General features: G+C 37.9%; 1 protein-coding gene and 1 non-coding gene across 5 annotated transcripts in view; both read left to right on the plus strand.

Annotated features, from left to right (window-relative positions):
• Window positions 1-10,578: 10,578 nt before the first annotated feature.
• On the plus strand, window positions 10,579-10,651 carry TRNAR-CCU. The gene has a single exon. It is a non-coding gene; the product is annotated as a tRNA-Arg (tRNA).
• Window positions 10,652-17,705: 7,054 nt separating this feature from the next.
• ZMYM4 (zinc finger MYM-type containing 4) overlaps window positions 17,706-27,690 on the plus strand; it is a 180,207-nt gene continuing 170,222 nt past the window's right edge. For 3 of the 4 annotated variants that reach the window (XR_005021216.1, XM_036863344.1, XM_036863364.1), the window contains exon 1: window positions 17,830-18,000. Coding sequence is in view for 2 of the 4 variants with exons in the window: in XM_036863344.1 (XP_036719239.1) it covers window positions 17,962-18,000 (39 nt within the window). In the remaining 2 variants the exon portion in view is untranslated. Of the gene's footprint in view, window positions 18,001-27,690 lie in introns of all 4 variants that reach the window. The other variant, XM_036863374.1, reaches the window with a different exon arrangement.

A 27,690-nucleotide genomic window follows, 5' to 3' on the forward strand; every position in this document is an offset into this window, starting at 1 on the left:
AAAAAAGAATTTATACTACAAATATATGCACATTTGTTCAAAATTACACACACACACACACACACACATTGCATACTTATATATGGAAAGACTCTAAACGTCTGTAGAGAATGGTTAAATAAGTTAAGCTATCCATACAATGGCATAGTATGAAGCCATTGAAAAGAATGAATGTTTTATGGGTGCAAATATAGAACTATCTCCAAAAAAAAAGGTTGAGAGCAATGGGCATAGTGTGCTATCACGTGTGAAAAATATGTGTGTGTGTGGCAGATTTGTAGCTTCTGGAAAGATATACAAGAAACTTGTAACAGTGGCTGCCTCTGAAGTGGAGATAGATGGCTGGGAGACAATGGTGGAAGGGAGATTTACTTTTCACTATATAACCTTTTATATCTTAAAACATTTCCCATCAGATATATATGTATTATTATTCAAAATTTTACTTAAATAATTAAGAAAGAGAAGATAGTTCCAGTGACAGTTGGCGAGGGTCTTATCTATGGTTGATGCAATGAAATGGAGAGGTGGAGACAGGACAGACATCGTAAAAGTGGAATTGATTGGTTCTGATAACTGGTTTGATTTTGAAGGTAAGGGTGGTGATGGGGCTGAAAGCAAAGACAAAGAGGCATTAAAGATGATTTAGTTTTCCAGACAGAGTGACTGATGGTTGCCATAACCTTGAAAGAAACAAAAAATAAGGAGCAGGTTTATGGGGGTGGTAGAGAGGAGATGAGAAATCATGAGTTTCAGGTCCAGATGCTTCTATCATTTATGGAGGATGCACCTATAATTTACTAAATATATTTTTCACAAACATTGTCTCTTGAATTCAAACCAACAAATAAAATAACTGTACAAGGTAGGAATTACTCTCCCTGTTTGATAGGGACAAAGTAGCCTCTTCAATGTTAAGAAACTTGCCTAAGGCTGAACATCTATTAAGTGGGAGAGGTGGCCTTGAATGTAAGCTGTTCTTATATTCCAGAAATGTTTTTCTTCCCATATACCAAATGCCAAGCTTTAGACTGGCAGAAGAGGCTAAGAGAACAGGCTGTGGACTTGAACAGACTTGGATTCAAAACCCAACTCTGCTAATTCCAACCTGTATGACCTTGAACAAGTTACTTCAACTTTCTAAACCTCACTTTCATCCTCAGTATCTAGTAATGAGATTTAAATTAGATGATGTATCTAAAGGTTTTGGCAGACACACATGATGGCTCAGTATATGGCAGCTCAACTGTCGTATTGATTAGATATGGGAACTATCAGTTCAGTAAATTGACAGTAAGAACTTTACATCTGGAGTTAAGGAGGGAGGAATATAGATTTACTTCACATAAAGATCGTTCAGATAACGAGTTTTTGCCACAATGGCTCTTAAAAAATTATTCCACTTTTCAGTCAATGACTCATTTTTCCCAGTGCTACAATTTTTTTCACTTAAAAAGCAGTATCCTCTCTTTTTATCATGTAATATTTCAATACTATGGTTTTGAGTAAAGATACACTCACCACTTTATTTGGCACAACAGATTTAGAGAATATCATATGAACAAATTTGAATTGTGCTCTAGATTTAGATGAACACAAATGTTTTGTTTTGTTTTGCATATGTACGCCAAGTGAGAAAAATGAAGCCTCTTCTATGATCAGTCAGATGTGTTTATGTCATTTCCATTTTTCAAAGCGCTTTTGGATTTAACCTTTATTTTGCTCTGGAGGTAGTTTTGCTTGTTATAAATTTATTTTTAAGTGCAGTTTAAGTGCAAGAAAACCATGAGCTCCTAGGGACTTCCCTGGTGGCACAGTGGTTTAGAATCTGCCTGCCAGTGCAGGGGACACAGGTTTGAGCCCTGGTCTGGGAAAATCCCACATGCCGTGCACCACAACTACTGAGCCTGCGCTCTAGAGCCCACAAGTCACAACTACTGAGCCCACATGCTGCAACTACTGAAGCCCACGCACCTAGAGCCCGTGCTGCACAACAAGAGAAGCCACCGCAATGAGAAGCCCACGCACCGCAATGAGAGTAGCCCCCACTTGCTGCAACTAGAGAAAGCCCGCGTGCAGCAAGAAAGACCCAACGCAGCCAAATAAAACAAAAAACAAAAAACCATGAGCTCCTAAAAGATTGAAAAATTGGTGAAAATGGGCAACGAAAGAGTACATCTTCTAAAGAATAACTTCCTTGTACCACTCCTCCACCAACCACCTCTCACGGTCAAGTCTTCTCTTCTTCCTTTGATAAGTTTAAAAATAATTGAATTATATTTTATGTACAAAAGATACTAACTTTCAAATAGCTGTTTATTTGAAGATTAATATGGTATATTACATGGTACACTTCATATAATATTATATTAGGCAATGGTATATATTGTAATTATATGTTATATATTATAGTATGTAATGTATATCATGTAATATACCATATAATGGTATATATTTACAATTATATATTATATTACAACTGTGTACCATTATATATATAATATGGTATAACATATAACTATGATTTTTAAGTGAAAATAATTATATATGTTATAAATCATATTATAATTATAATATATATACCATTATATAATGGTATATATATTGTATAATCTATTGCATAATAGATTATACAATATAATATATATAATTTATATGTGATATAATTAACATACATTATTATATATTATAGATTATAATATATACCATTATAGCATTTATTTATTTATTTATTGGCTGAGTTGGGTCTTTGTTGCCGCACATGGGCTTTCTCTCTAGTTGCGGCGAGCAGGGGCTACTCTTCATTGCGGTGTGTGGGCTTCTCATTGCAGTGGCTTCTCTTGTTGTGGAGCACTGGCTCTAGGCATGGGGGCTTCAGTAGTTGTAGCACTCAGGCTTAGTAGTTGTGGCCCACAGGCTTAGTTGCTCCGCAGCATGTGGGATCTTCCCGGACCAGGGCTCAAACATGTGTCCCCTGCATTGGCAGGTGGATTCTTAACCACTGTGCCACCAGGGAAGTCCTACAGTATATAATATTATATAAACCTATTTTCATTGCTTAACTGATATATTCCTTTATCTTTAAAATTTGTTTGCATATCTTGGGTTCCAAATTGGCTCCCAAAATTTCCATCCCTTTGTGTACATAGTCTATAAAATCCCTACCCTTAAGGATGGGTGGGACCTGTAAATATGACGGGATATAATTTTGTCATTAGGTTATTTTATATAGCAAAAGTGAAGGGATTTTGGAGATGTAATAAGGTTTCTAATCAGTTGACTTTAAGGTAATCAAAAGGGAGATTATCCTGGGTGGGCCTGACCTAATCAGCTGGGCTCTTTGAAAAGGGGCCTGGAGGTCAGAAACAGAAGTCAGAAAGATTTGAAGCTCCAGAGATGCTCATCTGTTGGCTTTAAAGAGGCAAGTTGCTATATTGTAGAGAGGTCTATGTAGCAGGACATGGTGGTTGGCCGCTAAGAGCTGAGGGCCTCAGTCCTACAACTAGAAGAAATTGAATTCAGCCAACAAGCAGCAAGCTTGGAAGAGGACCCTGAGCCTCAGCTGACATAAGCTGACTTTGATAAGTCCTGGCTGACATATTGATTTCAGCTTGATAAGAACAGAGCAGAGGACCTAGCTTACGCATGCCCAGATTTCTGACCCATTGAAACTGAGATAATGAATGTATTATTTTAATCCACTAAGTTTCTGATAATTTGTTATGCAGTGGTAGAAAACTGGTACAGATGTGTATAAATTATCTTTCGCCACAATAATTCTGTATAACAAACCATCCCAAAACTCAGCAGCTTAAAGGAACTACCATTTATTATTTGTCATCACTCTAGGGGTCACCCAGGCAGCTCTTCTGACCAGGGCTGAGCTAGGCCAATCTCACTTGGACTTGTTCATGAATCCATAACACCTGTCGAATTGCCTGGGGGTTGGCTAGTCTAGAAAGGCCTCAGGTGGGATGACTTGGCTTCACTCCACATGGTCTCTCATCTTTCAGCAGGCTAGCCTGTGTTTGTTCCCATGGTAGTAACAAGGTTAGAGAAGAATTAAAATTACAAAAGCAAATTTTCAGTTGTTTGTATCAAGTTTGCTATTGCCCCTGTAACGGAAGCAAGTCACATGAGAAAAGAAATGAAAATATATCCATACAAAGAGTTGTGAAAAAATGTTTAGAGTAGATTTATTCATAAGAGCCAACAACAGGAAACACTCCAAATGTCCATCAATAAGAGAAAGAATAACAAACAACCCAATTAAAAAATGGGTGGAAGACCTAAATAGAAATTTCACCAAAGAAGACATACAGATGGCCAAGAGGCACATGAAAAGATGCTCAACGTCACTAATTATTAGAGAAATGCAAATCAAAACTACAATGAGTTATCACCTAACACTAGTCAGAATGGCCATCATCAAAAAAATCTAGAAACAATAAATGCTGGAGAAATAAAAGGATTGTCTCACTTTAAGATTAAAAAAAAAATGCTGGAGAGGGGGTAGTGAAAAGGGAACCCTCCTGCTCTGTTGGTGGGAAAGTAAATTGATACAGCCGCTATGGAGAACAGTATTGAGGTTCCTTATAAAACTAAATATAGAACTACCATATGACCCAGCAATCCCACTACTGGGCATATACCCTGAGAAAACCATAATTCAAAAAGAGACATGTACCACAATGTTCATTGCAGCACTATTTCCAATAGCCAGGACATGGAAGCAACCTAAATGTCTATCGACAGATGAATGGATAAAGAAGATGTGGCACATATATACAATGGAATATTACTCAGCCATAAAAAGAAACAAAATTGAGTTATTTGTACTGAGGTGGATGGACCTAGAGTCTGTCATACAGAGTGAAGTAGGTCAGAAAGAGAAAAACATATACCATATGCTAACACATATATATGGAATCTAAAAAAAAATGGTACTGATGAGCCTAGCTGCAGGACAGGAATAAAGATGCAGACGTAGAGAATGGAGGTTGAGTGGAAGGGGGCATAAGGGCATTCTCTGGGTTCATGGAAATGTGCTTTATCTTGATTGGGGTGCTGGTTACAAGGGTATATTAATTTATCAAAATTCATTAAATTGTACACTTTAGATCTATGCATTTCACTGCATCAAAATTTTACCTTAAACAAACACTGATGTAGTAGTAGTAAGAACATAAGCTTTGGTGTTAAAAAGCCTTGTATTTGAATACCATTTCCAATTCCTAGCTGTGTAAAGTCACTTAATCTTGATAGACTTTATTTTTTTAATCTATAAAATAGGAAATTTGTTTACTTCATTTTTTTTTATTGTGGTCAAGTGTATATAACATAAATTTACCATTTTAACCACTTTTTTAATAACCATATTCCAGTCCCAATTTCTTCTTCTTCGTTTTTATAAATATTTATTTATTTATTTTGGCTGCTCCAGGTCTTAGTCATGGCACACAGGATCTTTGTTGCAGCATGCATGTGGCATCTGGTTCCCTGACCAGGGATCGAACCCAGGCCCCCTGCATTGGGAAAGTGGAGTCTTACCCACTGGACCACCAGGGAAGTCCCCATTTTAACCATTTTAAAGTGTACAGTTTTATAGCATTTAGTACATTTATATCACTGTGCAACCATTACCATCATCCATCTCCAGAACATTCTCATCTTCCCCAGCTGAAACCTTGTACCCATTAAACACTAAATCTCCATTCTCCTCTTCCCCCAACCCCTGTCAATCACCTTTCTACTTTCTGTTTCTATGAATTGGGCTACTCTAGATACTTCATACAAGTGGAATTGTACAATATTCGTCCTTTTGTGAATGGCTTTTTTCACATAGCATAATTCTTCAAGGTTCATTCATGTACTGTACGTCAAAATTTCTGTCCTTTTTTTTTAAATAAATTCATTTATTTTATTTATTTATTTTTGGTTGTGTTGGGTCTTTGTTGCTAAGTGCGGGCTTTCTCTAGTTGTGGTGAGCAGGGGCTTCTCTTGTTGTGGAACACGGGCTCTAGGCACGCGGGCTTCAGAAGTTGTGGTGTGCGGGCTCCAGTAGTTGTGGTGTGCGGGCTCAGTAGTTGTGGCTTGCAGGCTCTAGAGCGCCAGCTCAGTAGTTGTGGTGCACGGGCTTAGTTGCTCCATGGCATGTGGGATCTTCCCAGACCCGGGCTCAAACCCATATCCCCTGCATTGTCAGGCAGATTCTTAACCACTGTGCCACCAGGGAAGCCCTTCTGTCCTTTTAAAGGCTGAATAATATTCTATTATATGGATATACCACATTTTGTTTACCCATTCATCTGTTGATAGACACTTGGGTTGCTTCTACCTTTTGGTTACTATGAATAATGCGGCAATGGACATGGGTATACAAATATCTGTTCAAATCCCTGCTTTCATTTCTTTGGGGTATATATCCAGAAGTAGATATGTTGGATCATATAATAATTCTATGTTTAATTTTTTGAGGAACTGCAATACCCTTTTCCACAGTGGCTGCACCATTTACATTCCTACCAGCAATGTACATGGGTTCCAATTTCTCTACATCCTCATCAGCACTTGTTATTTTCTGTTTTATTTTTTTATAATAGTCATCCTAATGTGTATGCAGTGGTATCTTATTATGGTTTTGATTTGCATTTTCCAATCCTTTTCTTTTATTTAAATTAATTTTTATTGGAGTATAGTTGCTTTACAATGTTGTGTTAGTTTCTGCAGTACAGCAAAGTGAATCAGTTGTACATATACATATATCCCCTCGTTTTTAGATTTCCTTCCCATTTAGATCACCACAGAGCACTGAGTAGAGTTCCCTGTGCTATACAGTAGGTTCTCATTAGTTACCTATTTTATACATAGTAGTGTATATATGGTTGAGCACCTTTCCTTATGCTTATTGGCCATTTGTATATCTTCTTTGGAGAAATTCAAATCCTTTACCTTTTTTTTTTTTTTTTTGCCACACTATGTGGCTTGCTGGATCTCAGTTCCCCAACCAGGGATTGAACCTGGGCCTCAGCAGTGAAAGCCTGGAATCCTAATCACTAGGCCACCAGGGAACTCCTACCTTTACTAATTATTTAAAATTGTTTTGTGTTGTTGTTGTTGAACTGTAGGAGTTTTTTTTTTTTTAATTTTATTTATTTATTTTTGGCTGCGTTGGGTCTTTGTTGCTGCGCGTGGGCTTTCTCTAGTTGCGGCAAGTGGGGGATACTCTTCGTTGCGGTGTGCGGGCTTCTAATTGCGGTGCCTTCTCTTGCTGCATGGGCAAGAGAGCATGGGCTCTAGGCACGTGGGCTTCAATAGTTGTGACTCACGGGCTCTAGAGCACAGGCTCAGTAGTTGTGGCACTCGGGCTTAGTTGCTCCATGGCATATGGGATCTTCCCGGACCAGGGCTCAAACCCATGTCCCCTGCATTGGCAGGCGGATTCTTAACCACTGTGCCATCAGGGAAGCCCAGGAGTTCTTTATGTATTCTGGATATCAAATGATATGCAAATATTTTATCCCATTCTGTGGGTTGCCTTTTCACTCTGTTGATAGTATCCTTTGATGCATAAAAGTTTTGAACTTTGATGAAGCCCAACTTATCTATTTTTTTTCTTTTGTTGCCTGTGCTTTTGGTGTCATGTCCAAAAAATGGTTGCCAAGTCCAATGTCATGAAGTTTTTCCCTTATGTTTTCTTCTAAGGGTTTTATAGTTTTAGCTCTTATGTTTAGGTCTCTGATCCACTTCAAGTTAATTTTTAATACAGTGTAAGGTAAGGGTTTAAACTTCTTTCTTTTGCATGTGGATATCAAGTTTTCCCAACACCATTTGTTGAAAAGACTATCCTTTTCCTGTTGAATGGTCTTGGCCCACTCCTGTCAAAATCATTTGACCATTTATAGGAGAGTTTTTTCTGAGCTCCTTATTCTATTGCAATGGTCTATATGTCTGTCTTTATGTGAGTACCACAGTATTTTAATTACTATAGCTTTGTAATTTTATTTATTTATTTTTAATTAATTTTTATTGGAGTATAGTTGCTTTACAATGTTGTGTTAGTTTCTACTGTTCAGCAAAATGAATCAGCTATACATATACATATATCCCCTCTTTTTTGGATGTCCTTCCCATTTAGGTCACCACTGTACCTTTGTAATTTTAAAATCAGGAAGTATGGGACTTCCCTGGTGGCACAGTGGTTAAGGATCCACCTGCCAATGCAGGGGACACGGGTTTGAGCCTGGTCCAGGAAGATCCCATGTGCCGCAGAGCAACTAAGCCCATGTGCCACAACTACTGAGCTCACATGCCACAACTACTGAAGCCTGCACGCCTAGAGCCCATGCTCCACAACAAAGAGAAGCCACTGCAATGAGAAGGCCACGCACTGCAATGAAGAGTAGCCCCGTCACCCCAACTAGAGAAAGCCCACGTACAGCAATGAAGACCCAATGCAGCCAAAAATAAATAAATAAATAAATTAATTTTAAAAATGAAATTTATAAAAAAATAATAAAATCAGGAAGTCTGAGTCCTTCAGCTTTGTTCTTCTCTTTCAGGACTGTTTTGGCTATTCCAGTTTCCCTGAGATTTTAGATGAATTTTAGGGTGGGTTATTTTAGTTCTGCATAAAGGTCATTGGGATTTTGATAGGGATTGCATTGAATCTGTAGACCTCTTTGGATAGTAGTGACATTTTGACATTAATAAGTCTTCAATCCATGAACATGGGATATGATTTCATTTATTCATGTTTTCTTTAATTTCTTTTGGAAATGTTTTGTCGTTTTCATTGTACAAGTCTTTCACCTCTTTGGTTAAATTAATTTCTAGGTATTGTATTCTTTTTAATGCTATTGTGAATGGAATTGTTTTTGTAATTTCCTTTTCAGATTATTCATTGTTAGTGTATAGAAATGTAACTGATTTTTGTGTGTTAACTTTGTATCCTGTTACTTCGCTGAATCCATTTATTAGTTCTAACAGTTTGTGTGTATGTATGTGTGTTTGTAATCTATAGAGTTTTCCACATTTAAGATCATGTGTCTGTAAAATCATCTATGAAAATTTTACTTACTCCTTTCCAATTTGGATGGCTTTAATTTCTTTTTCTTATCTAATTGCTCCGACTAGGATTTCCATTACTCTATTGTATATAAGTGGTAAAGGGGCATCCTTGCCTTGTTTCTGATCTTAGAGAAAAAGCTTTTAGTCTTTCACCATTGAGTATGCTGTTTGTTGTGGGTTTTCATACGTGGTCTTTATTATATTGAGATACTGTCCTTCTATTCCTTGTTGTTGAATGTTTTTTATCATAAAAGTGTATTATATTTAGTCAAATGCTTTTTCTGCATCACTTGAGATGATCATGTGGTTTATTTTCTTTATTCTGTTAATGTGGTGCTGATTGATTTATGTTCATTGATTGATGTTCATACATTGAACCATCCTTGCATTCTAGGACTAAATCCTATATGGTCACGTGTATAATCCTTTTAGTATGCTGTTGAATTTAGTTTGCTAGTATTTTGTTGAAGATTTTTGCTTTAGTTTTCATAAGGGATATTGGTCTATAGTTTTGTTTTCTCGTAGTCTCTTTGTCTGGCTTAGGCATTAGGGTAATGCTGACCTAATAGAATGCATTAGGAAGTATTCTCTCCTCTTCAACTTTTTGGAAGCGATTGAGCAGGATTGTTGTTAATTCTGTAAATGTTTGGTGGAATTCACCAGTGGTGACATATGGTCTTGCGCTTTTCTTTGTTGAGGGTTTTCTTATTGTTACTGATTCAATCTCCTTACTGGTTCAGATTTTTTTCTTCATTATTTTGTCCTGGTAGGTTATGTGTGTTAGGGAATTTATCCATTTTATCTAGTTATCCAATTTGTTGGCATATAATTGTTCATAGTACTCTGTTATGATATTTTTTATTTCTGTGGTGTCAGTAGTAATGTCCCCGCTATCATTTCTCATTTTAGTTACATGAGTCATCTCTCTTTTTTCTTAGTCAGTCTAGCTAAAGTTTTGTCACTTTTGTTGATCTTTTCAAAGAAACAAGTCTTGGCTTCATTTATTTTTCTCTCACTAGCTTTTGTGAGGATTAAATAAGATAATGTAATAACAATTTCTAAAGAAGAAATGCAAATGGTCAAAGTCATATTTTAAAGAGTTCAGCCTCCTTAAATAATTCAAAGGAATTAAGTTAACAGTAAGATACCATTATTTTATCTAATTGTCATAGTTAGAAGCAACCCAGCTAAAAATCACCCCTTTGTGTGTGAGTTTAGTTACTAAAAGGAGAGAGTTAGAAGGGCTTTAAGGAGGCTGGTAGTATTTTATTTACTGACCTGAGAGCTGGTTTGATGTTTTAAAAATTCATCAAGCAATTGCGCATTATTGTTTACTAGGTACAGAGTTTCAGTTTTGCAAGATGAAAAGAATTCCTGAATTGGACGGTTGTGATGGTTGCAGAACAATGCGAATGTACTTAATACCATTTGTACACTTAAAATGGTAAAGTGGTAAATTTTATATTATGTGTGTTTTACCACAATTTATAAAACCCATTGATTTGGACTTCCCTAGTGGTCCAGTGGGTAAGACTCTGTGCTCCTAATGCAGGGGGCCTGGGTTCGATCCCTGGTTGGGGAACCAGATCCTGCATGCAAGCCACAGATAAGAGTCTGCATGCTGCAATTAAGAGTCCGCATGCTGCAACTAAGAAGTCTGCATGCCACAACAAAGAGTCCACATGCCACAACTATGAGCCCACATGCCTCAACTAAAAGATCCCACGTGCTGCGATTAAAGATCCTGCATGCCGCAATGAAGATCCCACGTGCCACAACTAAGACCTGGTACAGCCAAATAAATAAATAAAAATATTTTAAAAATATAAGCCTTCGGAACTTTCCTTTTGAAAAATAATTTTCATATTATTGAAAGCAATTATTATCGTTATTGTTATAGTAGAAAATAAAAATATCTCATGATTATTCAGCTAGCCTACAACAATTATTGCCACTTGCTAGGCTATGTCATTGATCTTTTCTTTCTGAAATTTCAAAATATCTAACTCATCAGCGTTAAATATGCTCACCTTTAATATACCCTTGTTAGTCCTGAATTTTACCCCCTCTGCTATGACCTGAAGAACAAGGTTTATACAAGCAGCAGTACAGTGATATTTACCTTCTTTCACAGAAAGAAACCAATAACTATGACAACTCTACAGAATGCATTTCCCAAAGATTAAATGTTGGATGGAGCACTGGCTTCTAAAGATGGCTTGACCCCATGATGCATGATTTCCTCTTTTTGACCCACCTCATCATCCACTTCCTGGCCTTTATCTGCTCTTTCAGCCTTGTCTCCATAGCTTGTGCCATCTTGGAGGCAGAGGTCTTTGATGTTGTGTTGTCCATTTAACCTTTCTAATATGTTTGGTGATGCTTTACTGTTTTTAATATGCTTTAATGTTTCCCATCTTAAAAAGAACTCTCTTGACCCACAATTCCCCATATAGTATAGTGTTGCCTTGAAGGGATTTTTAGGTTCTCACAAGTCATGTCAGGTCCCCATAGTTTGCATTTCATCTGCTTTTAGTTTCTTGAAGTATAAGTTTGGGTGGGGACAAAGTTAATGAGCTCAAGTTGAAACATACTTGTAATAACTGGAGCCTACAAAGCTTGGGTACCCTTCCTCTGTGCTCCTTACCATACTGGGCTCACTTCTCTCTTACCTCCCAGTTTAATTGTCTAATTATATGTCCATATCAGTCATTATCTTATTTATAAGATAATGTGCCTAATAACGTGCCTAATTTCTGGTATGTGCCAGGCTTACAAATAAGTAAATTATGTTAAATCATCATGCAGTGGATATGAGGTTCTAGAGCTCAGAGAAAGGTCTGGACTGAAGATATCAATAGAGGCAGCCAATGAATTATGTGGTGGATGAAATTCCACCAGGGAAATTTCCCATCTTCCAGGCCCTGTTAAGCTGATTCTGCTCCAGTCTCTGAGCCTCTCTCACACACCTGGAGTACATTCATGCCTTAGTGGGTCACTTTTTGTGAAGGGAAATGGGGAAAATATCTTGTTCACATGAAGACAATATAATGTGCACTCATTGTTTAGGCTTTATACCCTTCTCAATATCTGTGATAGGAGATTTGTATAAAGGACACTTCTGAAAAAATTGAATTGAAAATGTGGACATTCTGTTAATAAAAGGTACAGTAAACTTGTCATAAGAATCCAAATAACTTCAAATCAGTAACAATTTTTCCTCTATTTCCTGAATGCTACTTTTTTGAAAAATGACAAACAAAATGTCCCTTATTTCTCCAATGTATGTCAAGATGTAAGTCAGGAATGAGTCAGCCCAACTCCCCATACCTTGTGTTAGAGAGTTAGTATGTTTGACTTGATGACCCAGCAGCACTGCAAAACCTTGGAATGTCTTCAAACCGCCAAAGCAAGATTAAATTCTAGTCTGAATAGTTTTTTTTTTTTTTTTAATATTTATTTATTTATTTTTTTATGGCTGTGTTGGGTCTTCGTTTCTGTGCGAGGGCTTTCTCTAGTTGCAGCAAGTGGGGGCCACTCTTCATCGCGGTGCGCGGGCCTCTCATTACCATGGCCTCTCCCGTTGCAGAGCACAGGCTCCTGACGCGCAGGCTCAGTAACTGTGGCTCACGGGCCTAGCTGCTCCGCGGCATGTGGGATCCTCCCAGACCAGGGCTCGAACCCGTATCCCCTGCATTGGCAGGCAGATTCTCAACCACTGCGCCACCAGGGAAGCCCTGAATAGTTTTTTATGTGAATTATACTCTCATATTCTAAATTTTTGAAAATTAATTCATGCACAACATACATATTAACTATCAGTTAAACTGAATAGTCACCCTTTTTCCTAACATTTTTGGTAGATAGATGTTAATTATATTTATATTTATGTGTTCAGTCCTCTGAACCACTCTCCTCAGGCACACAAGTCTTTGAAGCTGAAAAGTTTCCATGGTCCTTTTTACTATTATTTTTTATTCCTTCAAAAAGGAACAGAAATATATTTTATTACTTGCTTAATTTTAGTTTTTCCATTGTCCTCATTTCAGAATGAGAATCTTTAAATTGTTTTTTAATTTAATTAAAAAAAAATAATATTTGAAGGTCATTCTTTAAGTCAGAATTTTCTGCACAATGGCCTGGTATGTGAAAAGGAGATAAGCAGTATTTTCTCCATTTTAGGACAAGAAGAACAGGGGTTATCCTTTAACAAAAGAATCCTTCTCCAGGTTTTGTTTTTCTTCTTCAGCTAATTAAAAGGCTTTGTTTCAAAGAAAAGCTATAGACCAGATTTCTGAGTCTTCATTACGCAAAGGGCAGTGTCAAATTGGAGGATCAACTTTTTTCCATTCCTTCTCTCCATTCCCACTGACACAACGGCAAATACTTAAAACAGTGAGATTAAATTGCTTTATCTCAACAGCAGTCACATGAGTTTATAGAATCAAAGAAATCTAGAATTAGGAATAATTAGTAGAGCATTTAACTTAGGGATGGCATATGTGATGGGCAATGTAGCTCCCCTCCACCCTGTCTCATTTGTGGCAGACATCACTAATCAATTACTGAACCTAAATGTGGCCCAACAGATGTTTTTTGCATAATGCCCCCAGCTGTCATTACCAAGTAATTGGAGCTGCCAGTGAGACCCTACCTGAACTAACCTAATCACCTTACATTATAACATTGAGGCCCATAAAAGTAAGGTGACTGGCCCAAGGTCACTCAGTGTCTGACAGAGAACCCCTATTTTGTATAATGTAAAAATCTGTTCTCTTATGAGCCTTGAATCAATTGACTATGTCCCAGTTCCCAGGAAGGGCACATAAGAGTCTATACAGGGTAGATCATTTCTATCTGGGAAGACAGGTTCCTATGGCATCAAGAAACCCAAGGGAGCAGCCAGAGACAGACAGCAAGACATTACTGTTCCTCCTCGTATTCCAGTGAGGGCAGGGCATAGAGAGGAGGAAAATTAAGATCTTCTACAAGCCTTATAATTGTGGAATTCTTGAAACTGTCCCACCAGGTAGCAGGGAAAGAAGGAAGGTGTCCCTCTACAAGTGGCAGTCCACAAGAAGGGTGCCCAACTCCCCTTCTATTGTACTTGTTCATGTTCCCACAACCAAGGTTTAGAAGTTGTTCAGAAACTAAATAACTAAAGTAGTTCTACTCTAGTCACTTTTTATCCCAGCACCCTGTTTTACTTTCTTCTTAACATTCTCAAAATTTATCTAATATATCTAAGCGTGTAATTTTGTTTAAGTCATATTTGAATCTGACGGATGAAATTCCTTTAGGTAATAACCTCTTTTGGGAAGAAACACCAAGTATTTCCTACAACTTCTCTCTACTTCTGCACATGTCCCTAAGATAGCGTTGTCGGCGTGTAGGAAGCGTTATATTGCTGAGGAAGCCTGAGACCTTGGATCCATTTTGTGTCCTTGTACTATTCTCTGACTTCTCTGGATGCTCAACAACCTGTTCATCGCGAGCAGTATATCCTGTAGCTTGGCCTTGCTAAGCTTGCTGAGAACATGGGGGCAAACCACAGTTCTTCCTGAGATCTGGCTATTACTACTTTTTGTTCCCAGCCCGATTTTCAAAGCTACCTCCCCCTATTCTTGCCAGCCAGTTCTCTTGGCTACCTTCCCTATTCCTCCACAGGGTGTTTGGGAACTTCTGGATACATTCCATATCACACTGGAGCTAAGGGCCCCTCACTTGCAGAGCTCCTTCCAATACCCTGTATCTAATTTTGTATATGGAATTTTGTGGGAAGACAGAGGCATGTGTCTCTCAATCGTTGCCTCTCTTATCTCTCTCTTCCTTCTTCCCTCTACCTTTTAATTAAGAGTCAGGCTTTTCTTTTACTTCCCTATGTCACAGGTTCATGGCAGAGCTGTCCTAGATGGAAGGAGTATCTCCTCTGGAATGTGGGAGAATATGAGATTCTTATGATGTGAACTTCATAGGTTAAACAGAATTAAGGAAATTTAGCACATTCTTTTTCTCTCCGCTAAGCCTATTCTAGTCTCTCCTGATTAGGGAAATAAGTCTCAGAGCTACACTTCAGACAATAGTCTATAATGGAACATAATTTAAAGAAGAAAATTAAAATGAATCAGTTTGATATTCACAAAATATTACACCATTATATTCTACATTTTTTAAAGATAAGTCAGAAAATTGGATTAGTACGTGAAATATCCCTTTTTAAATGTTGGCATATAATCAATATCTTAATTTAAAAATTATAAAAATATATAAAATGATATGCTTTTTTGCTGTTAGGAACCAAAAGTGTTCTAAGAGACTTAGAGGTATTAACTAATTATCCCAAAAACCTATTTTACAGATGAGGAAACTGAGACACAGAGCAAGTAACCTGACTAAACTGTACATGGTGCAAACCAAATACACGACTGTGGGAAAAATTTGTCTGCAAAACCACCAATCTGCAACCTCCTGTTTATGATATATTTGCATAAGCTAGAAAGAAAAAGGCTTTGAATTCTGACTTGGCTTCTCTGCTGAATGACATTGGACTGTCACTTAAAAAAAACACTTAACCTTGCAGTGCTCACTAAGTGGTGGTTTTCTCTTCTCTCCTTCCCCCACATGGATGATTGCTCTGAACATTCATGGTATGCTTGTATATTATCTGGAATGCATAAATCCTGCCTACTGTTCAAGACCCAACACACTCCCAATACCTCTAGAAACAGTGTGATATAGGAGACAGCCCTAGGCTGTCTATTCCAGTCCTAATGTTGTTCCTAATCCTTTGTGTGATCTCAAGCAAGTCATATCTTATCTCTGGGCCTCAGTGGCTCCGTCTTTAAAATGTGGAGGAAATCAATGGCTTTAAACTGTATTCTGAGAAACAGAACATTTCTCTAACAGTGGGGGCATGAAAGAAGGAGAACAATGAGTGCAAGGGGGAAGCTGGGTGAACAGGCGTATGGCTTCTCCATTTCCACTTCAAATTTAGCAACTCCATTTTAAGCCGCCAGATTTTATTAGAAGGAAATGACTAGACCTTGTATGTACCCAAATTCCCTGGAACTATCTTTTCTTGGCTTCTCTTTTTAAATCCTTCTTGTTCTTAACATGGAACTGAAGGGTCTGACGCGTCTTTTAAATTCTGGCTAAGATAACACTTATTATTTTTTTTTTTTTTGGCTTTCTCTCCTCTTTCCTACCCAAAAGTGAAATTAAAGGTGAAAAAGAGTAAGCAAAGACCAGCATGGAAACTTCTAGCAATTTCACAGAGAGTTTTCAGCAAAATGTGATGGATTAGGAAACTTCTTAGTTTCAAAACATCTACCAAGTAACATATAAAAGTTAAAGTGACACACAAAAGTTATATCTCATTATCCTGTAATTTTATGAGTTGCTCATTTGCATTTGAATATTTCTCATCATGGGGAATGCCTTTCAGGAAGCAAATTCTTTGTATTTCTTTCTTATATGATTGCCCCTAAGCTATCATTATAACTCCATTAGGGCAATTTTTCTCCATCTGAGGGTGGGGCACTGGAATGGATGAAGAGGAATGGATCAAGCCCTCATTTTCTTCAGCCATCTTCAGCTCTGGTTTCAGGGCAAGATAGACCCAAATCTCCTTCCCAATTTTCTGCTTAGAGAATAAGATGCTCATTCTTTGAGTCAGATTCTCAAAGTTCCTTCGGTGGAGGTGAATGAGGACACACAATATTTGCAAACCATCACACATCTTCAGAGGATAATTACAGTATTCTTGAAATATCATGAACTTTCATTTTTAATCTTCTAGATTAAAATGAATTTATTTCTTGTTTCGAAGACAGCTTGGTGCATTGAAAACCCTGGAGGGTTGTGACTCAAGTCTTGATTCTAATTTCACACCAACCTCTACATGCTTTGGGGCAAATTACTTCCCCTGACCAGGCTGCAATTTTACCATTGGGAACATCACAGTAGATGGTTCCTGAGATCCTTCTCGATTTAGATATTCAAAGGACAAATTGCTACCGGGGAAATTATCTCCAGTTGTTTGTTCAGTCTTCAAAATCACCAAAGGATTTGGCTTTGACATTAGGCTATCAAAGTTGGCCCTTAATATTCTATGTCCTGTGCTTCAGATCAGGCCATCTAAAGGCAGGTAAGCTGGATCTTCTTGAGATGACTGGCTTGTTCCCTCATTGCTTGGGATTCTTCACATTCAGAGGTCCACTGTGAACTTCAGCTCACCACCATCTTCCCCTTACAATGGTATCTCTGCAGTCATGTGTAAGATGGTGATCTGGACCCCTCACTGACATTTCACCCAATACTCCAGATAGCCCTTTTACTAATTTCTTTCATTCCTCCTTCATCACTGCGTCATGGTCCCTTTAAGGAAGCGGCCATAGTTGAGTAGTGGGAGCAGCTGCTGGCTGCAAAAAGACTTGCAGGATTTGGCCTACCCTGGGCCACTCAACGCGCACGCTCGGGACCGGGGGCTTGGTGGGAAAGGAAGGAGGGGCTTAGGGTGCGCCTGCGCATCAAGGGCGCGCGCAAGGGGCTGGTTTTGGTGATCCCTTTAAGAAACCGCAGGCGGAGGAATTTCTCTGAGAGAAAATAATCCTACTCACGGGGCCCCTTGGAGGCCATTAACCCCCCGAGTCCCGGCCCCCCCCCCCCCTTTCCCGGGCAGGCCCTACCGCCTACGCGCGCACCCGTGGGATCTCAAGATCTCCGACCCGGCGCGCGGCATCCACCCCCTCCCCACTCTAAGCGCCAGGCTCGGCCAGGTCCGGGGAAGCTGCCGCGAGGCGGCCGTGCCTGCAGTGTGGGCGGGGGCCGGGGGCCCGAGAGGTTCCGCCGCCACAGCGCTGGGAGCCGCAGTGGTTCCGAGCGGGGCCCAACATGGCGGAGAGAGAGGTGGAGTCCAGCCCCCGAAAGAGGGTAGGTGAGGTGAGGCAGAACTCGGGCGGCGGGCGGCGGGCGGCGGGGGGCGGGGCGGGGGCCGCGTCCCGGGGCCGGGGCCGGGAGTGGGCCATGCGTAGGCTCGTGGAGGGGTCGCCGAGGCCCGGTTGGGAAAAGGTTGCGGGCAGGACTGAGGCAACCTTGGGTCTGGAGCGCGCTTAGAGTGGTCCTTCGGCAGGTGGGACAAAGATTTGCTGCTGGTTGGGAGGGGGAGGGGCGGGGGCTGTTGTTTGTGTTTTTTTATTTTTCCAACACTGGGGGTGGGTTATTTGGGCCAGGGGAGGGAAGGTGTCAGAGACTTAAGTGCATCTTTGGTGAACCAGAGTCTGGAAGTTTAACAGGAGAGAGGTCAGGTGGGGGTGGTGGTGGCGGGAATGAGTGGTGGAGGGGTCTTCGGTGATACCATCGCGAATTCATTTTCCTGCCTCCTTTCCCCTCCCCCCCAACCGTTATCAAGACCAAGGTGGAGGTGGTGCACTTACCTGAGAAGAAGTGGGGTCGTTGGCATGCCCTGATGTATGAGAAAGATTTTGGCAACTATCAATGTCATTTTCTAGTCTAGCCCCTTTACCAACATTTAAGAACGTGGAAGAGTGTGACAAGTTTTGTCATATCAAGGATGTACCCAAACAACCTGCAGAGGCGAAGCCAATTCCACATAGTTGTTGAGTGCCTTTTAAAGTTTGTCTTGAAACTTTTCTTATTTAATTGAGTGATTTTTTTTTTCAGATGGAGAATAATACAGTACTGTCGATTGAGCAGTATTTTTAGATTTTTTTCTTTTACCCCCCGCCGCCCTCCCGCTTAGCGTGTTAAGCAGTAAGTTTACTACCAGGAATCTTCCTTTTTGTGAACGGTATCAAAATGAAGTTAGTGTTAAGCCAACTGCTTAAAAAATTACTGCGTAATCTTTATTGAGAATGCCCTTTCGATATATCATAAAGTTAGCAATTTCATATAGATAATACAACTAACATTTTGAGTGCTTACCATGTGCCTAGCACTGTGCTTTATAGGAAGAATTAAACCTCATATTTACTATGTGAAACCCATTTTGCAGATGAGGAAATGTAGGCGTAGAGGGATTAAATAGTTAAGATCAGATAGCTAGTTAAGAGGTTGAGCTGGGATTTGAATCCATGTTTGTCCAAACTATGGTGCTTGTTTTGGATGCCACATAGGAGTTTTTAAAATCTATGTTTCTCTCCTTAAAAGCTTAAAGGGTAAATAACGAGGGAAGTGTCAAGCAGTATTTTTTCCACAATTTATTAGGAAAATATTTTCAATTACATAGCTGAAAAAATTTACAGGGAGTGTCCATAGTATCCACCATCTAGATTCTACCATTAACATTTTGCTATACTTGTTTTATCACATATTTATCCACATTTATCTCTTTATTCATCAGTTCTTATTTTAATGCATTTCACTGTGGTATTGAGCAATTAAAATTTATTGTTGATAGTCTTAGGTTTATAAAATTTTAGATCTCCCTCATGCAATAATTAGATCTTCCTCATACATAGGACAAATTAAGCTGTGTGATAGTATGTCCAAATAGTTCACTTAGTATAAATGTTGGTTATGGAATGCACGTGTTTTGAAATTTTAAATTGTTCTTCATGCTGTGAGCCAGTTTTAAACTGGATCCTCATTATGCTTGAGTGAAGGCGTATGGCATGTGGTCCACCAATTAAAATGTAAAGAATAAATTATTTTAGATGTGTAATGTTTATTCAAGGAGGTCTCTGAATCCAGTTACTACTAATGCTGTTGTCATTCACAGTATAAGGTAGAATGTTTTAGAAAACATCTATGTGCTTTGGTAACAAATTCAACTAGATATTAAATACTTCTTTCTCTTCTAATACACCTAAAAGGTGCCACACTGGTAGCAGTCTAAACTTTATAATTTTTTAACAGTATGTAATATACAGAGCACTCGTACAGGTTTTCCCCGTTATTTTATCAGTTTTATTGTGGAGGAAGGTTACAGTCAGTGTCTTTTAGGCTCCATAATCCATTTTGGTTTTGATAGTTTGGTTAGAATGTTCAGTAGAGTTGTCTTAAATGGTACACATGGTGCATGTGCTTTTTTTCCTTCATTTTTTGTCTGTGCCTGTGCTTAAACTCCACATGGATTCCATATGTGTACTCCAAGCAGATTAGTGGGGACTGTGTACAAAAGTACAGTATCTTATAAAATAGTTTGCCTTGAGGTAGTTAAATAAACTACATAGGCCTAGATAATAAGTTTAGATTATTTAATCTGAAATTTCATTGATGACATGGTATTGTATTTATGATGCTTACTGCCTTTGACTTTTATAATCATAAGTCACAAAAAATTATTGAGTACCTGTGCTAGTTCATGAACTATATGCTAGGCATTGTGCTGTGGTATATGGTATTTATGATCATTTAGAATTATATATTCTGACTCTTCTGCTATATTGTGAACTCCATAAGGGTAGGGCCATTATATGCTTTTTGCATCTCCAACACCTATGACCTTCACATAATAGTAACTCAAAAATTGATTTTTGGTAAGAAAAGTTTACCTGTTGCATTAGAGGCTCTATGGCTTGGGTACCAAGTTATCTGGTTTGTAATTCTGGGACCTTCAGTTATCTTCCATATCACCCATTACACCCTAAGTTCTCTTCTGTGAATCCAGATTTAAGGATCTTGTGATTGTTCTGGATTACGGTTAGATGGGAGAGTGTGTTTTTAAAACCATTGAGTTAACAACCTTAAATTCTTTGTAGGTCTGCCTGGTGTCTTATGTTTGTGGGCACTTAGGACAATAGGTATTAATTAGGTAAGATTGATTTGATTGTATTCAGACTATATCTGAATGCCAGTCTCTCAATTTGTGAACATGGGGAAGCTGAATATGTGGGTGGGTGAGCACTACATCCATCTATCATCTCTGCCTTAGAAAGAACCAAGTTCAAATGAAGGCCAGTATTTTTTTTTTTTTAAGGCACTGAGGTTTTTTTTTGTTTTTTTTTGATGTGGACCATTTTTAAAGTTTTTATTGAATTTAGTTACAATATTGCTTCTGTTTTATGTTGTTTTGGTTTTTTGGCTGTGAGGTATGTGGGATCTTAGCTCCCTGACCAGGGATCAAACCCGCACCCCCTGCATTGGAAGGCGAAGTCTTAACCACTGGACCGCCAGGGAAGTCTCTGAAAGCCAGTATTATACACACACACTCACACTCTCTTACATTAAAGTCAGGATACTTTTGAGATATTATTTATGAGTTCTTTTAAAGACTGTAAAATTTTTATTTTCTGAAATAAGTTTTAAAATTCATTATGTAGGCTTGTAAGTAGAGGGGTTATTTTATGCATGGTTATTATAATAAACTATTAGAAGCATGAGATCTAACTAAATCTGGTGGCCAAATTTTTTTGTGAAATCCCTTTATCTTTTCAAAGGTTACATACAAAATAATAATAACTTTTGTAAATGTATGTGTTATTACCTGGTCTAGTAAGTTGTGTCCATTTTCATACTTAAACTTTTCTGTATATTAAATTTGAGGTATATGTGTTTGGCATGCTTAATAGAGAGAGAAAGCATATGTATAAGTAGCATGCTTCCATTTTTGTAAAAACAAAGTGATCTTTCTTCCTCACATATGTGTCTATACTTGTATATGTATGAGCTTGGAGAAACTTGTGGAGGACACATGTCAGGCTGTTACCATTGATTACCTTCAGCAGGTGGGGATGAGAAAGGAAAGGGAGACTAAGGGGGAGAATTTTGCAAAATGGAAAAATACTCGGGGTATAATATTAAGTGAAAATGCAATCTATTTTGTTATTGTAAGTATGTAAAAATTGAACATGCATGTAGATAGGAATAGAAAATAACATGAACAAATGAAAACATTGATTTTACTACTGATGGAATTATGGAGAAGTTTTGTTTTGGATTTCCATTATTTTAATATTTTATAATAAAATAATTGCAAAAGGTTTATCCCTCTTAATTCCTTAATGAACTTTTTATCTTTTGTCTTTTGGCTAAATGTGTTGCTTAAAAACATGGTGGTACATATCATTAAAAATATTTGCAGATCATGTGTACACAGTGTAAGTTATCTACTTTAAGAATGCGTTGGCTCTTCGTATAGAGAGCATTTCGAAGAGACCATTCTAGTGTTGACAGTGATCCTGAATTGTTTTCACAGTGCCCATCTTGTAACTAGCAGAGGCTTCTGTAAATAATGATAATACCTGGTATTTATAAACATTTTAATTTCCAGTCATTCTAAATATTTTATATGTAGTATGTTTTTTAATCCTCATTAATTCCATAAATAGTAGTTACTATTACTGTCCCATTTTATAAATGAGGAAACTGCAGCACAGGGAGAGCTCAAGGTCATGATATAATAGGCTAAACCAGGATCAAGTACCACTTGAAAAATTGTACTGTTTGATAAATAGTATAGGTTAGAATTCTTTATAATAACATGCAGTAATTAATAAACATACATTAGTTATTAATATATATGATATATGGTAATATGTGTAAATAATAGTATAGGTTCAGAATTCATTATTTGGAATTTTTGGTTGTTAAAATAATATTGAATTAGGGACTTCCCTGGTGGTCCAGTGGTTAAGACTCCGCACTTCCTCTGCAGAGGGCGCAGGCTTCGATCCCTGGTTGGGGAACTAAGATCCTGCATGCCGCGTGGTGCGGCCCCCGCAAAAAAAAACCAGGAAGAAACAAAACAAAAAACATTGAATTATATTTAAATCAAATCGATGTAAATTACTTATCGGGAAGCATCAAATTAACTTTCTGCCTATGAAATATATCTTGAGATAACCTTAAAACACATGCAACTCATGTTTATTTTTAAGAAATATACACCAAATATTTTAAAGCTATGATTCATTTTAAAGATAAAGCTTATGCTTCCTTTGAAAATGGAATGATTTTATTATATACTAAAGAGAATATAAATAGATAAATGTACAATTGCAATTTCTCTGGATTTTTTTTTTTTTTTAAGATTTATTGATTGATTGATTGATTGTTACGTTGGGTCTTCGTTTCTGTGCTAGGGCCCTCTCTAGTTGCGGCAAGGGGGGGCCACTCTTCATCGCGGTGCGCGGGCCTCTCACTATCGTGGCCTCTCTTGTTGCGGAGCACAGGCTCCAGACGCGCAGGCTCAGTAGTTGTGGCTCACGGGCCTAGCCGCTCCGCGGCATGTGGGATCCTCCCAGACCAGGGCTCGAACCCGTGTCCCCTGCATTAGCAGGCAGATTCTCAACCACTGCGCCACCAGGGAAGCCTTCTCTGGATATTTATAAGATATTTTTGAGTTCTGTATTAGGAGACCAACTTTTAAAGAAGACTGACTACTACTACTTTTTAAAAAAGACTGACATTTCCCTTAAATATTCTGATTATTTTACTATGAGTTAACAGTATGTAATTATTGTAGCAAAAGAAAGAAAAAGAAAGCATTTTAACATAGTACTGGGCTCTACCATACAAAATTGCTAATATTTGACGTACAGAAATGCCTTTTCATATGGCTCAACCCAATAGTAAGAGCATGGGCTTTTCAAAGTCCGGTTATGTTCATCCTCTGGTATTTAGCAATAATATACCCACAGTCACTTTCTTATGCTTAGGGAATACTTATAATGTTATTTTAATTTCATTCTTATCGTTCTGGGCTCCCAGAATCTTGAGTTAGCTGCCTTCCTGCCTTTGACCAAAGACAGTACCTGAACAAACCTTTTTTTGTCCAACATATAGGCTACCCACTAACCTTTGAGGTCAAAGATCACATGTGTTCATCTTTCTTTACATTTCCCAAAATGTCTTACAAATTTATATATATACACTCACATGCATACTACACATTTATAGGCAAAATTAAAAAACTTTGTTTCATAATTCCATATCAATATAGGATATGAAATATAGATTGGTACAATAAACCCCATGTTTTTAATACCCAGTTTTGACAACTGAACAGTTATCAACATTTTGCCATTCCTGTCTCATCTAACTTTTTCCTTCCTTTCTCTTTTTTTCCTTTTCTTTCTTTGATGAAATAACTTCAAAGAAATCTCAGGTATCACATCATTTAATCTATAAATACTTCTGTATGTATTTCTAACAGATAAGAAAAAAAAAAAAACCAACCACAATACTATCATACCTAACAAAATTAAGAGTTTCTTAATCTAGTTCAGATTTCTCTGATTCTTTAAATGTCTTTTTACAATTGGTTTGTTTAAATCGCTATCCAAATGAGATTTACTATTTCATTTGGTTTATATGTCTCTTAAGTTTCTGTTAACTTTAACCATCCCCCCCATCCCCCGTCCCCTATAGCCCCTGCACTTTTTCTCATGCTATTTATTTGTTTAAAAAACTAGCTCATTTGTCCAGGAAAATTTACCACATTCTGGTTTTGGCTGATCGAGTTCTCGTGGTGTTTAACGTGTTCAATTACCCTTCATATTTTCCACAAAATAGTTAGATATAGAGCAGTGGTTCTCTATTTTGGCTGAAACATTAGAATTACGTGGCGAGCTCTTAAATATCCTGATTCCCAGGTCAATTAAATCAGAATTCATAGGGTGGATTCTAGGCATCAGTATTTTAAAAAATTTCCCAAGTGATTTCAGTCTGTAGCCAAGGTTGAGAACTTGAATTGGTAGAGCTTTATGAGATTTAGGTTCAGTTTCTTTGGAAAGAAAAATTCATAAATAGAGTGATTGTATAATTTATTTTCCATCAGACAATTTTAAGAATGAAAGGGTGTGCTATTTAATAATTACAGTGGGACAATAGCCATGAACTGGGACTGTCCTGGACTAATTAGGACGTATAGTCACTCTATTAGGTGATGCTGCAAATTCTTAATTGCATCATTCCAGGAGGCAACTAAACAGTTATCAATATTTTGCCATTCCTGTCTCATCTAACTTCTTCCTTCCTTTCTTTTTCTTTCTTTCCTTTCTTTTCTTTCCTTGCTCCCTCCCTTCTTTCCTTCCTTTCTATGAAATAACTTCAAAGAAGTCTCAGGTATCACATCATTTAATCTATAAGTACTTCTGTATGTATTTCTAACAGATAAGAATTAAAAAAAAAATACAACCACAATACTGTTATACCTAACAAAATTAAGAGTTCCTTAATCCAGTTCAGATTTCTTTGATTCTTTAAATGTCTTTTTACAATTGGTTTGTTTAAATCACTATCCAAATGAGATTTACCATTTCATTTGGTTTATATGTCTCTTAAGTTTCTGCTGGTTGTCACACTTAGTGATACTAAAATTGATCAGTTTAGGTTCTGTCAGGAGAATCCAACATAGTTCTTAACTTTTCACCTAATGGATTTATCAGCCATTGATGATTGTTGCCTAGATCCATTATTTCATTAGAAGAGTGATTTTCTATCATTTCTCCTATATTTATTCATTGGAATTCTTTCATAAAGAGTTCCTTTATCAATTATTTGGTTACCCTGTAAAATCATTTATACAGGAGAAGCAGAATAAATGCTTATTTTTTCCCCTTTACCAATTTTCAGAAGAATGAATTGACACCTTAGCAAATCCCAAAATTGAGGTTTGGGAGGGGATACCACTATGAACTCATGAATTTTAATATAGTTTATATATTTAAATTTATTGTGGTTAGTATTCTTTTTGATGTTTAAATTTGTCATATTTTTGATCAGTGGGTGTCTGTATTAGTTTCCGAAGGCTGCCATACCAAATTACTACCAACTTGGCTTAAAACAACAGAAATTTGTTATCTCAGAGATCTGGAGGCTGCCTGTCTGAAAACAAGGTGTTGGCAAGGCAGTGTTCTCTCTGAAGGCTCTAGGAAAGAATCCTTCCTTGCCTCTTCCAGCTTCTTGTGGATTGATTTGTGTTCCTTGATTTGTGGCAGTATAACTCCAGTTTCTGCCTCCATCTTCACACTGCCGCCTTCTTTCTGTGTCTTTCAGTGTCTTCTAAGGATACTCTTCATTGGATTTAGGGTCCATCCTAATTCAGGATGCTCTCATCTCAGGATCCTTACCTTAATTACATCTGCAAAACCCATTCTGCACACATTCTGAGGTTCTGGGTGGACATGTCTTTTAGGGGCCACAATTCAACCCACTACAGTCCGCCCTTTTGTCCCCAAACTTCATGTCCATTCTGCATGCAAAATACATTCACCTCATCTCAACACCCCAAAAGTCTCAACTCATTACAACATGAATTTTTAAGCCCAACTCATCTAATATCATCATCTCAAAAAGTCCCAAATCTCAGTATCTCAACCATCTAAATTAGGTATAGGTGTGACTCTGGGTATGATCCATCTGGAGTAAAATTTCTCTTTATGTGTGGACCTGTGAAACCAGAAAACAAATTTTCTACTTCCAAAATACAATTGTGGGACAAGCATAGCATGGACATTGCTTTTCTAAAAGGAAGAAAATGGAAGGAATAAAGGGATCACTAGTCCTAATCAAGTTCAGAACCCACCAGGACAAGAGAATAATTCTCAAGATCTGAGAATAATTCTCTGTGACTTGATCTTCTGCCCTCTGGGTCCATGGAGGCACTATTGACCCCTGTTTTGGGCCTGCTTCTCTAGGCTCTGCCTTTGTGCCTGTGGCTCTGTCTTTGGAGTCATTTTTCTTTTTCTTGAAGAGTAGCACTTGTTGGCAGCTGAGTAACTTTATTAGCTCTTTCCTGCCCATAGAATTCCAGAAGTCAGTTTTTTTTTTTTCCACTTTGTCTAGTCTCTTCCTTTAAGAACAGTCTGGCCGTGTTTTTTCTGGTTTAATAATGCTCAAAAACCTGTGACTCTCCTCTATATATTAAGGGTATCCACACAGTTAGAAAAGATAGTTCTTCACAGATCTTTCCTGGATAACCCCATCTCTATTCCTGACTTAAGTTGAGATGATTAATTGGATCCATGAGTCACACACTTAATATCTTCAGTAAATGGTTGCCCAGCTACACCCTTCATCCTCTCACTAGAGCACACTTTTCTTATAATGGATTTCCTACTTTTAGCATCCTTTGCAATCTGGATAGGCTCAAATCATTAGGAGTTGTTTCCTTTTTGCTTAATGGTTCCTTCTTTAGTTTACCTCTTTCCTTTCCCTTTTTCCTATAAGCAGCAAGGGGTATCCAGGCTCACCTCAACACTTTGCTTAGAAATCTCCAAGTTCATTGCTTCCAAGTTCTGCCTTCTACCTAACAGTAGAACACAATTCAGCTGAGTTTCCTGCTCCTTTCTAACAAGGATCACCGTCTAGTTCCCAGTAACATATTCTTCATTTCCCTCTGAGATCTCACCAGAAGCACCCTTAACATATTTTTTTCCAACATTCTGTTCATAGTATATGTATTCTCTAAAGTAATAGTAGCTTTCGCTTTTTTGCTCCTCACTTCTTTCTGAACCTTCATTAGAATTGGTGAATACAGATATGTCTATATTTGTACCAACCATCTCTTAAAGGCAATCTAGACGTTTTCTATCATGCTTCTCAAAATTCATCCACCTTCTACCCATTTCCCAATTCTAAAGTTACTTCCACATTTTTAGGTATTTATTACAGCAGCACGCCACCTCTGTGCACCAAAATCTGTATTATTTTCCTAGA

This window comes from Balaenoptera musculus, chromosome 1 (assembly GCF_009873245.2).
Source record: "Balaenoptera musculus isolate JJ_BM4_2016_0621 chromosome 1, mBalMus1.pri.v3, whole genome shotgun sequence".
NCBI classification, from domain to species: Eukaryota; Metazoa; Chordata; class Mammalia; order Artiodactyla; family Balaenopteridae; genus Balaenoptera; species Balaenoptera musculus.